Below are 17,609 nucleotides of genomic sequence, written 5' to 3' on the forward strand. Positions count from 1 at the left end.
GTGTGAACACGTTAGACTTCAGCTTTTACTTAAAACATACTATTTTGCAAAGAGGCAAGTTCAGCAACTGGAATTTCCAACTGAGTTTACACAAAATCTATTCATGATACACCTTTTTTTTAAAAGGATGTAACCAGATCCACTGCTGAGATGCTCTTTTCATCATTCCTTGGAGTTATTAATGGAGCAGCCTGAAAGTTTCTGTTAAGGTGACTCCGCTGCAGTTAATTTTGAGTGGCATATGATGCACTTTGTCCTTGACTGACTCAACTTATTTCTGCTCTTTTCTGTCAAACTTGGTTACTGTCATTTCCACCCAAATAGTTTCCCTGTATTTTTCCCCCTTTGGGGATGGCTGTGATACAAATCAACCTGACAAGGATTTAAAATGACACTTTGTGTGTGTGTGTGTGTACATGGGCATGTTTGAGGTAGGGGTGAAGCTGTTCTACATGCCAAAAGCAAGCGAAAAGTTTATCCATTCTGCCCTTTCCCTTCTACATAACCGGAGAAAGAACAGGGAAGGGGATATCAGTTTTATTCCCACTCTTCAAACAGATTCTTCAGCACATCAGAGACGACAACCCAAGTTCTTTCTCAGATAATACACAATCAGAACCTGTACCTTTCATAGGTGATCCCTGAGGGGTCGCTGGGACATGGACGCCCATCCCAGGACCACGTCGGTACGGGAAGTTTTCGGGGCTGTATTTCTCACACAGAACTTGCATGAAGCTTCTCCCAGCAGGCTGGTCCATGGTCCCTTCTTGAAAGTCTAGGTTCAAGAAGAGGAGAGAAAACAATTTGCTCCTTCCACCAGCAAAACTATTCCTACACAGAAAAGAACATTTATTCCTGTAAGTCAAGACTATTCCCATGTCTGAGCTGTGAGAAACAAAACACAGAAAGGATGCTATGAACGGAGGTCCACAGAAACGCTTGTTATGTATGGTACACATAATGTGCTAATTGGTAATTGATGTGTTGAGATATTGAGCTTCAAGATGGATATGAATGTGTTTGCATGTGTATGTGTATATATACACCAGTGGTTCCCAACCTTTTTTGACCAGGGACCACTCTGACCAGGGACCACATTGACCAGGGACCACATTGACCAGGGACCACTCTGACAAGGGACCACTCCACCAGGGACCATGCTGACCAGGGACCACTCTGACCAGGGAGCACATTGACCAAGGACCACTTTGACCAGGGACCATTCAGACCAGGGACCACATTGATCAGAGACCATTTTGACCCAGGACCACATTGACCAAGGACCACATTGACCAAGGACCACTCTGACCAGGGACCACATTAACCAGGGACCACTCCACCAGGGACCACTCTCCAACATTCGTACCAAAAGGGTTACGAATCAGTTTTTGGTCAACTTTAGATTCGGTTTGGTTATTTGGGGTGCTGATTCAGAAAATTGCATTGGATAGACCACATCAGCTCTAGTTTCTGATACAGAACATATGCCATCCAGTTTGCCTTTGCTTCCTCTAAATGTCTATTTTGGTCCCTCTCTGCTCCCGTATGGAATTAATTTACTTACTGGTTTCAGCATCAGCTCTCCATAGGTTAACAGATGTGGCGCTTAGCAGAATCTGTTCAGCCAGCTCTTCATTTTTTCAGAGGAGAAACATCACACATCCATGTAACTTGCTGCAATGGGAAGAAAGAGAGACCTTTAGCAACAAGGTTTAGCTTTGACTTCTGAAAAAACTAAGGCCAGATTTGGTGGCTCAGACCCAGGTCAGTTGGATACAATATGTTGATTCAAATATGGCCAGAGGAACATAAGAAACAGCTCTGTCCACCAGCTTCAAGAGTTCAAAGAGGGAGATCAAACCAATTTATGGAGAAGGAGAAGTCTATTAATGACTGCTTGCCAACATGGATAAATTAAATGTTCAGAGGTAGTATAACACCACCCACCAGTTGTAATAGAGATGACAAACCAGCAAGGAATGGCGATCGCTTTATGCCTTGTTTATGGGCTTCCTAAAGGCAATTTGGATGAATAGACAGGAGACGGGAGATTGTCCTATAGAATTATACAAACACTGAGTTGGAAGAGACTTTGTGGGACATCCAGTCCATCCCCATTCTGCCAAGAAGCAGGAAAATCGCATTCAAAGCACCCCCGACAGATGGCCATCCAGCCTCTGCTTAAAAGCCTCCAAAGGAGCTTCCACCACACTCCGGGGCAGAGAGAGAATTCCACTGCTGAACAGCTCTCACAGTTAGGAAGTTCTTTCTAATGTTCAGGTGGAATCTCCTTTCTTGTAGTTTGAAGCCATTGTTCCATTGCATCCTAGCCTCCAGGGCAGCAGAAAACAAGCCTGATCCCTCCTCCCTATGACTTCTTCTCACAACTTCATCCATGGCCCTCATCATGTCTCCTCTCTGCTTTCTCTTCTGCAGGCTAAATGTGCCCAGCTCTTTAAGCCGCTCCTCATATGGCTTGTTCTCCAGACCTTTGATCATTTTACGTCACCCTCCTCTGGACACATTCCAGCTTAGAGTCAACATCTCCCTTCAATTGTGGTGCCTAGAATTAGACACTGTGTGATTCCAGATGTAGTCTGACCAAGGCTGAATAGAGGGGTAGCATGATTTCCCTGAATCTAGGCACTATACTATTTATTTATTTATTTATTTATTTATTTACTGTATTTGTATACCGCCTTTCTCAGCCAATCGGCAACTCAAGGCGGTTTCCAACAAATCAGCATATATAAAACATAATAGATAAAAAACATTAAACAGTATAAGACATCACAAAAGCAATAAAAGCAACATCGTCAGCGTATCATTATTTATGCAGGCCAAAATCCCATTGGCTTTTTTTGCTGCCACACGACATTGTTAGCTCTTGTTTAACTTGCTGTCCACAAGGACTCCACAATCTTTTTCACATTTACTGTATCAAACCAGGCATTCCCCATTCTGTATCTTTGCATTACTCCTAAGTGGAATATCTTGCATTTGTCTTTTTTGAACTTCATTGTGTTATTTTGGGACAATCATCTCTCTAATCTGTTAAGATCTTTTTGAATTCTGCTCCTGTCTTCTGGAGTATTGGCTCTCCCTCCCAATTCGGTGTTGTCTGCAAACTTGATTCTCTTTGAGCGCAAAAACGTTCTAGAAATGATGGTCATCATACAAAGAACAACACTCTCCATGTTTGAAAATAATTCTAATGTCGAATATGTCACTAGTGCAATGGATTTCCCAGAACTTCTGCTCCTTATAGGAACAGTATACACAACGATGATGACTGATGCTCAAGCACAATACCCTGTCTCCGAAATCTGGCCATGATACACAGAACTTCCAAAAAGTGTTCCCAAAATCAGACTTTTCATCAGAAAGAAGGTAACATGCAGGGGCCCCGTTTTATACTTATACAAACACACAGGAAGAATGGACTTCGGTCCACTTGAAAAATAAAGGTCAAAGACATTTCATGACAGTATTATTCAACATGAAAGGGTTCTACAGGTCGACCGTCAGTTGCTGCTGCAGAGATGAAGGAAGGCATATCGCATCGATCACCCTGGCTGACTGACATAATTTTATCTGAAAACCTCAAAATGACAACAAATCCTGCTGCTGACTGCACTTTTTCCTCCAAAGAGCAGAAAACTTAGGTCAAACTCAAAACCAACGTAATTTGAGAAGCAGAAATTGGGAAATAAGACAGACATTTATTTGGAAGGCTGTCATATGGAAAAGAGTTTCCAAACTTGCAATCAATATGGAAAAGAGTTTCCAAATTTACAATCAATATGGAAAAGAGTTTCCAAACTGCTGCCTGCCTTTCTCATATTACTCATGTGTGAAACCCTTTCTTTAAACAAAGAACCTAATAATAACAACAACAACGACAACAACAACAACTCACAGCAAGGGCATAGAGATGCAAAACAGTCAAACCATAAAATGCAATCAGTCTGAAGCCTATAAATATCTGGGCATGCTACAGTATCAAGCATGGGTATGTGAAAAATGTGGTCACCAAAAAATATGTCCAAAGAGTCATGAAGGTTTTGAAGAGCAAATTGAATGGCAGAAATATGATCAAGACTCTCAACACCTGGGTCATCCCTGTAATCAGAATTGTGAACTGGAAGCAAGCAGAGCTGGATGATCTGGACAAAAAAAACAAGAAAACTGATGACAATCCACTACTTATGACACCTGCGTAGTGATGTTGACAGACTTTACCTGCCCAGAAAATCAGGAGGCAGAGGGCTTCTGCAAGTGAAACAAATGGTAGAAGAAGAGAAACATGCACTGGCAGATTATGGGAAAGATGGTCAAGAGCCAACATTGATGGAAGTCAACAGTAGAAAACTGCTTAAAGTGCAAAAGACAAAGAGTGAATACTGTAAAAATACAATGCAGAAGAACAGAAAACTGGCCAAAGAAGGTTCTCCATGGACACTTCCTGGGAAACACTGAGAGCAAAATGGACAAAGAAAAAAATATGCATGTGGCTCAGAAATGGAACTTTGAAAAAGGAGACAGAGGGCCTGATTCTTGCAGCCCAGAAACAAGCCATTAGAACCAATGTCATCAAAGCCAGAACCGGAAATTCGATGACAAATCCCAAGTGCAGACTCTACAAGTAACCAGACGAAACAACAGATCACATCCTCAGCTGATGCAAGAAGATTGCACAGACGGACTACAAACAGAGGCATAATACTGTTGCTCATATGACCCATTGGAACTTGTGTCACAAATACCATCTGCCTGTGACAAAGAACTGGTGGGATCACAAGCCTGAAAAAGTTATGGAAAATGAGCACGTCAAACTACTTTGGGACTTCAGACTGACAGAGTTTTGGAGCACAATACTCCTGACCTCATGATCATGGAACAAAACAAGGTGTGGATTGTCGATGTTGCAATCCCAGGTGACAGCAGGATTGAAGAGGAACAACTGGAAAAGCTGACACGATATGAGGATGTAAAGATCGAACTGCGAAGACTCTGGCACAAGCCAGTCAAGCTGGTCCCAGTGGTGATCAGCACACTGGGTGCAGTGCCTAAAGACCTTGGCCTGCACTTAAAAACAATAAGCGCTGACGAACTTACCACCTGTTAGCTGCAAAAGGCCATTCTACTCAGATCTGCACACATTATTCTATGATACATCACACAGTCCTAGACACTTGCAAAGTGTCCGACGTGTGATCCAATACAACAACTAGCATAGTGATCTTGTTTACTGTGTACCAATCTTGTTGTGTATCAAATAATAATAAATATATTACCCACCTATAATTGAAAAGTTAGGTTTATAGAGGCTATCATTCCAGCAAAGGATTATTGAACACATTATGGAACAGAAAAATCTAGTCAGTTTTGGCAATATATTATATCTGTCCCTTCTTCCACCATAAAATTCAAATAGGCCTGATAGGTAGTCCCGGGAGGTCTCGCATAAAAGTATTGATCAGAACTAGGCCCGAGTCTCACCTTACGTTTTCAAATTAAAAAATGGAAATTTGTGCTGTTGAGAAGATGAATGAGATATGAACCTACCGCATGTTCTGTGGATAGTGAAACTTCTATCAATACTAATGTAGTACAGACCTTTAATCAAGAATACTAAATATATATAAAAAAGATTGAAATTCTATAATCCAGAAGGGAAGCCAGAGCAGTATAGAAACATCAAGAGGGAGACAAAAACCTAAAACAGAGTCCAGCACTAACTGCTGGGAGATTGCTGGTTCCCTGATTTATTTAACCTGCTCCATTAAGCAAAAAATAAAAAAGAGACAAGGTCACCTTGGCCATATGCGTATGAGCTCTGCAAGTCTGGAACTGAAAAAGCCTGCATCCTCATAACATTTATCCAGGGTAAAGGAGTGTAAATTACTGCTATGCAAGAGAGAGAGAAAGGAAAATGCATTGATTTATCCAGTTTTTGATTACAAAAGCAATCAAAGTTCAAAGTATGCTTGAGAAACTCTGCTCACCAGTGACTGCTATGAAGGCCAGCACAGGTCATGCTGGCTGATATTGAGTCAGACTATTGATTTATATTTTTGCCAGTATTGTCTGTGCTAATACACACTAACATTTAGAGCTCTTACTGGGAATATAGCCCAAACTATGATTCGATTATAACTGCCATGGCTACATCCTATAGGATGGTGAAATTGGTTATTTGCTGGGGTGCTAGAGCTGTCTAGCCAAGGACTTTTAATAATTCCCCCTAAATGACAGCCCCAGAGATAAGGAGCCCCTGGTGACGTAATGGGTTAAACCCTTGTGCCGGCAGGACTGCTGACCGAAAGGTCGGCAGTTCAAATCTGGGAGCGGGATGAGCTCCCGTCTGTCAGCTCCAGCTTCCCATGCAAGGACATGAGAGAAGCCTCCTACAGGATGGTAAAACATCCAAGCGTCCCCTGGGCAATGTCCTTGCAGACGGCCAATTTTCTCACACCAGAAGCGACTTGCAGTTTCTTACTTCTGACACAGGAAAAGAAAAACCCCAGAGATTGTACTGGGTGAAGGCACGATGACTGAAATGGAATCACAGCACTTGAATAGTAGTGTGAAAAGGGTTTAATATAAGGTCTTCGTTATCAACTATCTCTTTTCTCTGGAGACACCAGGGACTGAGCCTAGGACTTTGCACATGCTTTGCTGTTTGGTTGCTGTTTTAGAATGGAAATCTAAGAAATGAAGTCAGACCCTCCATATACAAAGCACTGTATTTAGTTACAGTCTCTAGTAAAATAGAGAAAATATGTCTTTAAATACCAGCTATGAGGAAGAGGTGATAGAATGCTCACTGTGAAACAGAGCATTGGACTAGGCCAGTGGTTCCCAACCTGTGGTCCATAGACCACCAATGGTCCACAAGAACAAAAATATGGTCTGCGGCCCCACCATTACTACACTGTTGCAGCAGAAGTGACTAGTCTTGCAAAACCCTCTTATAGTGCCGAAGCTTATTAAATATGGTTTTCTGCAGGTGAGTAGATGGTAACTACTGGATGGCATATATTCTGTATCAAAAACTAGAGCTGATGTGGTCTATCCAAGGCAACTTTCTGAATCAGCACCCCAAATAACCATACTGAATCTAAAGTTGGCCAGAAGCTGGTTTGTAACCCTTTTGGTAGTAATATTGGGGAGTGGTCCCTGCTCAAAAAGAGGTTGTGTGCCGTCACACTCAGACTCTATAAAGTTAAAACTAAAATGTGCTTCTCTCTTTATCCAGGTGAACTGCGGGTGCCTTACTTAGAAGCTTAGGATTCTTAGTAACTAAGGCCACTCCAGATTTGAACATCAAACAGTACATTTATTTCTCAAAGTCCTTGACAGACTTGGCACAATTGTTGCAGTTACAAACACAAACAGTCAACTTGTGAAATTATATAGATGTTCCTTCCTTCTTTCTTCAGCTGCTGAGTTGACTTCCCCCAACGATAGAAAAATCCTGGGATTCTTTACCCTAACCCTGAGCTGCTATCTTTAGAAAGAACAGGTCTTTCCCTATCTTAGCTCAAGGTTAGTTTGGGGATGAAATAATAGAGTCTCTCCCAATGGCAGAGAAATCCTGAGATATTCTCTTCCCCAGCGCTGAGCTGCTATCTATAGAAAGAGCAGGTCTTCCCCTATCTGAGCTCAACACCAGTTTCAAAGGCAAGGGGGTAAGTACTCACGATGGCCTGTCCGAGCTGCCTAGCTTGACCACCAGCACATCTGAGGCTTTCTTCTAAACTGAAGCAGGCAGGAGAGCTTCTCCAAAATTGAGATCTCATCCCCAGGAAAAAGGGTGGTCTCTAGACCAAAAGATACTTTTTTAAACCAGTAACAGCAAAAGGCTTTGCAGGCTGGCTTTAAGCCCCTGTTAATGCTTAACTTTCAGGGTGCTGCTGAGACTGTAGCAACCCTGGGGAAAGTGCAAAAGGATGGTATTTCATGCAACTATGGGGCAATGCAAACCTAGCTCCTGGAAGACGGAACAGGTTGGGAGCCCCTGAACTAAACAGAGCCTTAGAATAATGCAACAAGAGAAAAGACCAGCCTTCTTGTTAGCACCAATCATACCTGAGAGTAACCTATCACAATGCATGTGTGTACAAGCATTTGATTAAACAGTGTAATTGAACATAGGAATACGGAATAATGGATGATGAGACTGGATTCTGATTTTACTGTTGAGGCGCTAATGATTGTTATACTGATGTTTAATGATTTATGTTACAATTGTTTTTAATTGCCCTATACTTGTCTCGTGATGTTTTGTATCAGTGTTGTTCACCGCTTTGAGTCGCCTGAGGGCTGAGAAAAGCGGTATATAAATAAAGTAAATAAATAAATAAATAAATAAATATGTATCTTGAAGTCACCTGAAGGCTACAGCAGCCATAACAATTTTGCAGTATTTTCTTAGTCAAGAAATACTCAAAGGTAGTTTGCTATTGCTCCCTCCAGAATATAGTCTGTAGCACCCATAGTTTTCTTGGTAGTTCGTCATCCCAAGTATTAAGCAAGCCTAGTTCCAAGATCAGATAGTATCTTCAGTCTTCCTAACTTCTCACAATATCCGAGATTATTGCGTTTTATGACTGTTGTGGCATCGAATTGCTGCCAATTTGTAAGCTGCCTTGAGTTGCCTTCAGGCTGAGAAAGGCAGCATAGAAATACCGTAAATAAATAAATTTTTATTTATTTATTTCGTATACTTCTACCCCACCCTTCTCAACCCCTGAGGGGGGACTCAGGGCGGCTTACAAAAAGGCACATTTTGGTGCCTGCACAAATACAATAACATATAAAACCAGCAATTAAACGGTCAACAATTAAAAAACAATTAAAACAACAATATATCACACAATCAATAGCCAATCTCAGCGTTCGCCACTCAGAGTTCATATTTCGTTCCACCTTGTCCAGTTCCTATCCATCGTCACAGTCCCTTATTATTCATCTGCCAGATTGCCCAAACGCCTGGTCCCACATCCATGTTTTTAATTTCTTTCTGAAGGAAAGGAGGGATGTTGCTGATCTGATCTCCACGGGGAGTGAATTCTATAGGTGAGGGGCCACCACTGAGAAGGCCCTGCTCCTCGTCCCCGCCAATCTCACTTGTGACAGAGGTGGGGTCGAGAGCAGGGCCTCCCCAGAGGATCTCAGACTCCGATGGGACGTAAAGGGAGATGCGTTCAGACAGATACGCTGGGCCGGAACCGTATAGGGTTTTGTAGGTCAAAACCAGCACTTTGAATTGTGCTCGGAACTGGATCGGCAGCCAGTGGAGCTGATATAACAGGGGGGTGGTATGCTCCCTGTATGACGTTCCAGTGAGCAATCTGGCTGCCTCCCGCTGGACTAATTGAAGTTTCCGAACAGTCTTCAAAGGCAACCGCAATAATAAATAAATTATATTTTCACTTTTAGGAAATGGGAGCTCCATGCTGCTCCTTCCATGTTCCATTCTAAGTATAGAGGCACCTCATGACAAACATACTCTACTGGATCTGGGCTGGAATTGTGATGATAGCTATGCAAGTGATGACTATAGTCTAACCTGTTTGTTAAGTGATTAATGCCACAAGAACTGACCTCTATTGTTTTGATTTAGGCCATCATTCATTATAGTTATAGGATTAGTTGTTTTGGAAGTTGCTACACCTCAGCTAGAAGATTATTTTTGGTCAGCAACCATAATTTGGTCTTTTCTCTATAAAAATAGGGTTCTTAGTGACTTACTTACTTTTGTGAACCAATACTATTAACTATGTCAGCTATTATTGAGGGAACATACAACTCCAAAACATCTGGAGGACTCACCCCCAGTCTACATAAATAGTGCCATGTCATAGAATTGGAAGATACCACCAGGCCATCTACTTCAACTCCATTTTGCATGAAGGAATATCCATTCAAAGCACTACCAACATATGTTTTGTTGCATTGTGAAAACCAGTCGCCCTGTTCATGTGAACAGAGAAGAGAAGAACGTAATATTGTCTATCAAGAGTGTTCTATGGCCTTTGAGGTCATATCCAGAATAGACGCTGTGTGAAATCTATACACTTGAATAAAAGCTAGTTTTGGCTGGAAAAAAATATCTTCAACTTGCCTTTGGACTATGACCAAACAACCTATTCTAACCCAGATTATTTCTCTAATGTATAAGGCAATTACTAACATGATATAGGAGCACCGTTCACCAAAATATCAAGTTGATTTATCCACCCATACAGTTTAATTTTTATTTATATTCTTAAGAGATAACCTTCTTGACATAACCCTTCATCTAGTCCAAGGTTCAGGGAACATGCAGATGCCTCTAGAGTCTAGGACGTTATAGGCGGCATTCGAAAGCCACAACTTACTCTTCTCAAGGGCCGTTGTGTCTTTAGTATTCAGAGATAAATACTTCCTGAACATGGAAGAGCCAGGCCAAACCATCAAGAAATGCCTTGCCTGAACAGTCTTCAAAGGCAACCCCACGTAGAGCGTGTTGCAGTAATCTATGTTTACATTATTGTGCTATTTTGTTTTTATTAATTGATATGTGATTATTGTCTGTGTTATATTATTTATTGTTTTTGTTTGTTCTGTTCCAAGCCCTCCGGGGAGAAGGGGTAGGATATAAATAAATCTTGGCCATGGTAGTCCACACTCTGGTTACATCCCGTATAGACTACTACATTGCACTCTACATGGGGTTGGCTTTGAAGACTGTTTGGAAGCTTCAAATGGTCGAATGGGCAAAAGCCAGGCATTCCACTGGCTGCCGGTTCGCTACCGAGCAAAATTCAAAGTGCTGGCTTTAGCCTATAAAGCTCTAAACCAGGGGTTCTCAAACTTTTTAAACAGAGGGCCAGGTCACAGTCCCTCAAGCAGTTGGAGGGCCAGATTATAATTTGAAAAAAGCATGAATGAATTCCTATGCACACTGCACATATCTTATTTGTAGTGCAAAAACAGTTAAAAACAATACAATAATTAAAATGAACAATTTTAACAAATATAAACGTATTAGTATTTCAATGGGAAGTGTGGGCCTGCTTTTGGCTGATGAGATAGGATTGTTGTTGTTGTGTGCTTTAAAGTCATTTCAGAGTTAGCTTGACTCAGATCGAGGGTATATGACCTCAGAGGGCCGCATCCGCCCCCTGGGCCTAAGTTTGAGGACCCCTGCTCTAAATGGTTCTGGTCCAGCTTACCTGTCCGAATGTGTCTCTCCCTATGAACCATCTAGGAGTTTAAGATCATCTGGGGAGGCCCTGCTCTTGGTCCCACCTTCTTCGCAGGCACGACTGGCAGGGACGAGAGACAGGGCCTTCTCAGTGGTGGCCCCTTGGCTGTGGAACTCCCTCCCTAGGGATATTAGATCACCCCTTCCCTCCTGACCTTCCACAGAAAAGTGAAAACCTGGCTGTTTGAACAAGCCTTTGGGAACCTAGTGCAATAGATACACGGAACTATGTGAAATTGAATACTGGAATGGCTTAGACAATGTTTTTGGACAACGCGGTTAATAGTGAAGATAATGGTTTTCACAGAATCATAGAGTTGGAAGAGACCTGGTAGGCCATCCAGTCCAACCCCGTCAAGAAGCAAGAAAATCGCATTCAAAGCACCCCCGAAAGATGGCCATCCAGCCTCTGTTTAAAAGCCTCCAATGGAGCCTTCACCACACTCTGCGGCAGAGAGTTCCACTGCTGAACAGCTCTCACAGCCAGGAAGTTCTTCCTAATGTTCAGGTGGAATCTCCTTTCCTGCATCTGCATCCTAGTCTCTGCATCCTAGTCTCCAGGGCAGCAGAAAACAAGTTTGCTCCCTCCTCCCTATGACTTTCCCTCGCATATTTATAAATAGCCATCATGTTTCCTCTCAGCCTTCTCTTCTTCAGGCTAAACATGTCCAGCACTTCATAGGACTTGTTCTCCAGACCCTTGATTGTTTTAGCCACTCCCCTCTGGACACACTCAAGCTTGTTAACATCTCCCTTCAATGATGGTGCCCAGAATTGGAAACAGTGTAATTCCAAGTGTGGTCTAACCAAGGCAGAAAGAGGCGTAGCATGACTTCCCTGGATCTAGACACTATACTCCTATTTATGCAGGCCAAAATCCCATTGGCTTTTTTGCCACTGCATGACATTGTGGGCTCATGTTTAACTTGTTGTCTATGAGGACTTCAAGATCTTTTTCACACGTACTGCTCTCGAGCCAGGCATTGCCCTCCATTCTGTATCTTTGCATTTCCTTTTTTATACGTTTTAAAAGGTTTTAATGTACACATTTTATAATTCTGTTTTTAATGTTTATTATAATTTTTACATTGTTTTAATGGTATCAAAGAGCTGCCTATGTTGTAAAGCCGCCTTGAGTCCCCTTCGGGTTCGAGAAAGGCAGGGTAGAAATATCGTAAACAAATAAATTATTACTATTACCGAACCTCCAAAAACAAACAATGCCTTTTTTTCAAATAACCCAGGGCATTGATGCTACCCAAGCTAGTAATAATACAGTATTCCCTCACTTAACATGGATGTTACATTCCAGGACCACCCGCAAAAAGTGAAAATCCATGAAGTAGGGATGCTATATATATACATGTTCGGATAGGTAAGTTGAGCCGGAACTGTTTAGGGCTTTATACGCTAAAGCCAGCACTTTGAATTGTGCCTGGTAGCAAATTGGGAGTCAGTGGAGCTGGTGCAAGAGCGGAGTTGTATGCTCCCTGAGTGCTGCTCCCATTAGTAACCTGGCTGCTGCCCGCTGAACCATCTGAAGCTTCCGAACAGTTTTCAAAGGCAACCCCACGTAGAGTGCATTGCAGTAGTCTATATGGGATGCAACCAGAGCGTGGATTACCGTGGCCAAGTCAGACTTGGCGCACAATTATTTATTAATTAACCTTATTTATATACCGCCTTTCTCAGCCCGAAGATGACTCAGGGCGGTTTACAAATGGCAGAATTCGATGCCTACAAAACAAAGAACAATTAAAACATTTAGCATAAATAACATTTGATAAAATAAAACTGATAAAAATATAAATCCACAGCGTCTCATTACTAAAATCATTAACCCAGTCGCACTGTCCAGTTGTTCCAAAGATCAGAGCTTGTCTGCTACACTGAATTTGGGAAAGCTTGCTCAAAAAGCCAGGCATTAACTTTTTTAAAAAAATGTTAGGAGGGTAGGGGCCGATCTGATATAATAATAATAATAATAATAATAATAATAACACTTTATTTGTACCCTGCTACCATCTCCCCAAGGGACTCGGTGTGGCTTACATGAGGCCGAGCCCGAATACAACAATAAAGCAAAACAACAACAGTACAAGCAATTAAAATAAAAACATAGATAATAAAATATACAACAATTAAATTAATATACAACAATTAAAAACAGTGGGAAGGCCAAATGTAAAGTTAAAATGGAAATAATGCTGGGACATGGACGAAAAGGTGATAGTGGCGTTTGTGGAAGGGCATACGAGCAGACCTAAAAAAATGTAAAGTGCTTTGGAGGACAAAGTGCTATGAGATCATTATTCTGGGAAGGCACACTGGAACAACCACGTCTTCAAGCTCCTCCTAAAGACTGCCAAGGTTGGGCCTGTCTGATGTCTTTAGGGAGTGAGTTCCAGAGTCGAGGGGCCACCATCGAAAAGGCCCTCTCTCTCATCCCCACCAATCGCGCCTGCGATATCCCTAGGGAGGGTGTTCCATAGCCAAGGGGCCACCACTGAGAAGGCCCTGTCCCTTGTTCCCGCCAACTGAGTGTGTGAAGAAGGCGGGACCGAGAGAAGGGCCTCCCCAGAAGATTTTAGGGTCTTAGATGGACTTTAATTGGGCAAATGCTCCCCTGTTCACCGTCGAAACTTGGGGTTCCAGGCTCATCAATGAGTCCTCTCTCTCTCTTTTTAACAATGGCCTGCCTCTCATCCAAGGAGGAAGATTAAACCTTCTTCCACACTCCATCATTGCCAGGAGGCAAAAACCTGCGAAACAGCGAGTCCGCAAAAAACGAACAGCAAAGTAGTGAGGGAACTCTCTAATACCAACACTGGGATATACATAGAATCATAGAATCAAAGAGTTGGAAGAGACCTCATGGGCCATCCAGTCCAACCCCCTGCCAAGATGCAGGAATATTGCATTCAAATCACCCCTGACAGATGGCCATCCAGCCTCTGTTTAAAAGCTTCCAAAGAAGGAGCCTCCACCACACTCTGGGGCAGAGAGTTCCACTGCTGAACGGCTCTCACAGTCAGGAAGTTCTTCCTCATGTTCAGATGGAATCTCCTCTCTTGTAGTTTGAAGCCATTGTTCCGTGTCCTAGTCTCCAGGGCAGCAGAAAACAAGCTTGCTCCCTCCTCCCTGTGACTTTCTCTCACATATTTATACATGGCTATCATATCCCCTCTCAGCTTTCTCTTCTTCAGGCTAAACATGCCCAGCTCCTTAAGCCGCTCCTCATAGGGCTTGTTCTCCAGACCCTTGATCATTTTAGTCGCCCTCCTCTGGACACATTCCAGCTTGTCAATATCTCTCTTGAATTGTGGTGCCCAGAGCTGGACACAATATTCCAGATGTGGTCTAACCAAAACAGAATAGAGGGGTAGCATTACTTCCCAATTTCTTATTGAAAGTGCAAATGGCATGGGGCAACACTGGCTGTTAGGAATTGTGGGAGTTGAAGTCCAAAACACCTGGAGTGAGGGCCGAAGTTGGCCCTTGCCTGCCCCAAGCCATTCGTGTTTGCCAGCTTGGAGGCAGAGAGTGAGAGGCCTTTTTGGAGGAAAGACTCCAACTTGTTCTGGGGATGGAGGCTCTCCATCTTTCAAAGGCCTCCCCTTGGAAAGAGGCCGAGGCCAGCTCTGAAGGCAGCTAGGCCTGGCCTACCCACCCAATACTCCTTCCCTCCGACCCAAATCAACGACTTTTTCCCTCCCCAGTTCCTTCCTTCCCTTCCTTTTCCTCACCCTCACCAAAGGCCTGGTCCCAAAACCATGTTTTTAATTTTTTCCTAAAAGCCAGGAGGGAGGGAGCGGATATTACCTCATTTAGGAGAGTCTTCCATAGGCGGGGGGCCACAGCCGAGAAGGCCCTGTCTCTCATCCCCGCCAAGCGCATTTGCGCTGTTGACGGGAGCATGAGCAGGGCCTCCTCGGATGATCTTAGATTACGAGGTGGAACATAGAGACAGATGCGTTCGGACAAGTAAGCTGGGCCAGAACCATATAGAGCTTTATAGGTCATAACCAGCACTTTGAATTGTGCTCAGAGTTGGACCGGCAGCCAGGTGAGCTGGCATAGCAAGCGAGTGGTATTCTCCCTGTATGCCGCCCCAGTTAGTTATCTGGCTGCCACCCGTTGGACTAGCTGAAGTTTCCGATTGGCTGCCTCTCTTCCGAGGGGGAGGGTGAAACCACCTTCCACACTCCATCATTGCCAGGAGGCAAAAACCCGCGAAACTGCGAGTCCGCAAAAAGCGAACCACGAAGTAGCGAGGGAACACTCTAATACCAACACTGGGATATACATTTCTAATTGAAAGTGCCAATGGCATGGGGCAACACTGGCTGTTAGGAATTGTGGGAGTTGAAGTCCAAAACACCTGAAGGGAGGGACAAAGTTGGCCCATGCCTTCCCCAAGTCATTCGTGTTTGCCAGCTTGAAGGCAGAGAGTGAGAGGCCTTTTTAGAGGAGAGTCTCCAACTTGTTCTGGGGATGGAGGTTCTCCATCTTCCAAAGGCCTCCCCTTGGAAAGAGGCCCTCTGAAGGCACCTAGGCCCGGCCTACCCACCCAATACTCCTTCCCTCCGGCCCAAATCAACACCTTTCCCCCTCCCCGGCTCCTTCCTTGCCTCCCTTTTCCTCACCGCTTTGGGCTCCCCGTCCTGGACTGACCCGGAAGCCGTCACTAGTCCTGGAAGAAGAAGAAGCCAAAGAGAACCAGCAGAGAGCCAAACATCACGTGACTTCCCTCTAGGAAGGTCACGTGAAAGAAACACAGCAGGAATTTCAAAAAAAAAAACCGACGGGTTACTATGGCGAGAAGGGGAGAGGCGTGGCTTGGAAGGCCTCAAGCCCCGCCCTCGCTCGTGGGTTGCCGGGGAGACGGGGAAAGAAAGGGGCGTGGCTTAGGGCAGGCTCTGAACTGGCGCTCTAACTGTAACCGTTGGGGGGGAGGGGGAGCGCGCGCCGCATTTCTGCGCATGCGCGCGCGTTTCTCAGTTGCCCTCTTGTTTTTCCTTGTAAGCAAAACAGCTGTTGGAGGTCAAAGGGCCTAATTTAGAGGCCTGGCTTATATTTCTCCCAGTTGAAACATATTTTCTGAGTGTTTGTCCCATCGTATTGGCTTCTTTAGATACTTTTTTAGATACTAGATAAGAAATAGAATGGTTATTACTGTCATTATCTCCTCTAGACACTGAGAACTGGGAAGCCCTGGCCCTTGAGCACTCCAGCTGGAGGTCAGCTGTGACCAGCAGTGCTGCAGAATTCGAGGAGGCACGAGTGGAGGGCGAAAGAGAGAAACGTGCCAGGAGGAAGGCGCGTCAAGCCAACCCCGACCGGGACCGCCTTCCACCTGGAAACCAATGTCCTCACTGTGGGAGAAGATGTGGGTCAATAATAGGCTCCACAGCCACCTACGAACCTACAAGGAAACCAATCATGTAAGACCATCTTACTTGTCCAACGAGGGATCGCCTAAACCCCTATCTCCTCTCTGGGCTCTGCTGATTGTGGATGATGGGAGTTGCAGTCACGACAATACAGTACCCCAGTTACAAATATCCGTATTTACAAACAGGGTTGAGACAATAAGAAGTGAGAGGAAGTGTTATTATCACTATTTGCTATGCTAATAATATAATTTAATATCTTCTTAGGCGAGCCCTCGTTGGACGAGTAAGATGGTCTTCCATTATGGGTTTCCTTGTGGGTCCGCATGTGGCTGTGGAGCCCTATTCTTGCTCTGCATCTTCTTCCGCAGTGTGGGCATTCGTTTCCAGGTGGAGGGTGGTCCCAGTCGGGGTTGGCTTGACACACCTTCCTCCTGGCACGTTTCTCTCTTTCACCCTCCACTCGTGCCTCCTCGAATTCTACAGCACTGCTGGTCACAGCTGACCTCCAACTGGAGCGCTCAAGGGCCAGGGCTTCCCAGTTCTCAGTGTCTATGCCAGAGATTTTAAGGTTGGCTTTGAGCTCATCTTTAAATCTCTTTTCCTTTCCACCAACATTCCGTTTTCCGTTCTTAAGTTCGGAGTAGAGCAACAGCTTTGGGAGACGGTGGTCAGGCATCCGGACAATGTGGCCGGCCCAGTGGAGTTGATGGCGGAGGACCATCGCTTCAATGCTGGTGGTCTTTGCTTCTTCCGGCACACTGACGTTTGTCCGCTTGTCTTCCCAGGAGATTTGCAGGATTTTCTGGAGGCAGCGCTGATGGAATCGTTCCAGGAGTTGCATGTGACGTCTGTAGACAGTCCACGTTTCGCAGGCATATAGCACGGTTGGGAGGACAATAGCTTTATAGACAAGTACCTTGGTATCCCTACGGATGTCCCGGTCCTCAAACACTCTT

At 44.1% G+C, this 17,609-nt stretch overlaps 1 protein-coding gene across 2 annotated transcripts in view; it reads right to left on the reverse strand.

Annotated features, from left to right (window-relative positions):
• LOC132782273 (tubulin-specific chaperone cofactor E-like protein) overlaps positions 1-16,120 on the reverse strand; it is a 154,653-nt gene extending 138,533 nt beyond the window's left edge. The window contains exons 1-3 of one of the 2 annotated variants that reach the window (XM_060786936.2): positions 15,904-16,120; positions 1,565-1,674; positions 626-775 (exon numbers count right to left, since the gene is read on the reverse strand). In XM_060786936.2, coding sequence (XP_060642919.2) covers positions 626-758 — 133 coding nt within the window. In that variant the 5' untranslated portion in view covers positions 759-775; positions 1,565-1,674; positions 15,904-16,120. The remainder of the gene's footprint in view (positions 1-625; positions 776-1,564; positions 1,675-15,903) is intronic. The other variant, XM_060786934.2, reaches the window with a different exon arrangement.
• Positions 16,121-17,609: the final 1,489 nt, after the last annotated feature.

This window comes from Anolis sagrei, chromosome 7, assembly GCF_037176765.1.
Source record: "Anolis sagrei isolate rAnoSag1 chromosome 7, rAnoSag1.mat, whole genome shotgun sequence".
Classification (NCBI taxonomy): Eukaryota; Metazoa; Chordata; class Lepidosauria; order Squamata; family Dactyloidae; genus Anolis; species Anolis sagrei.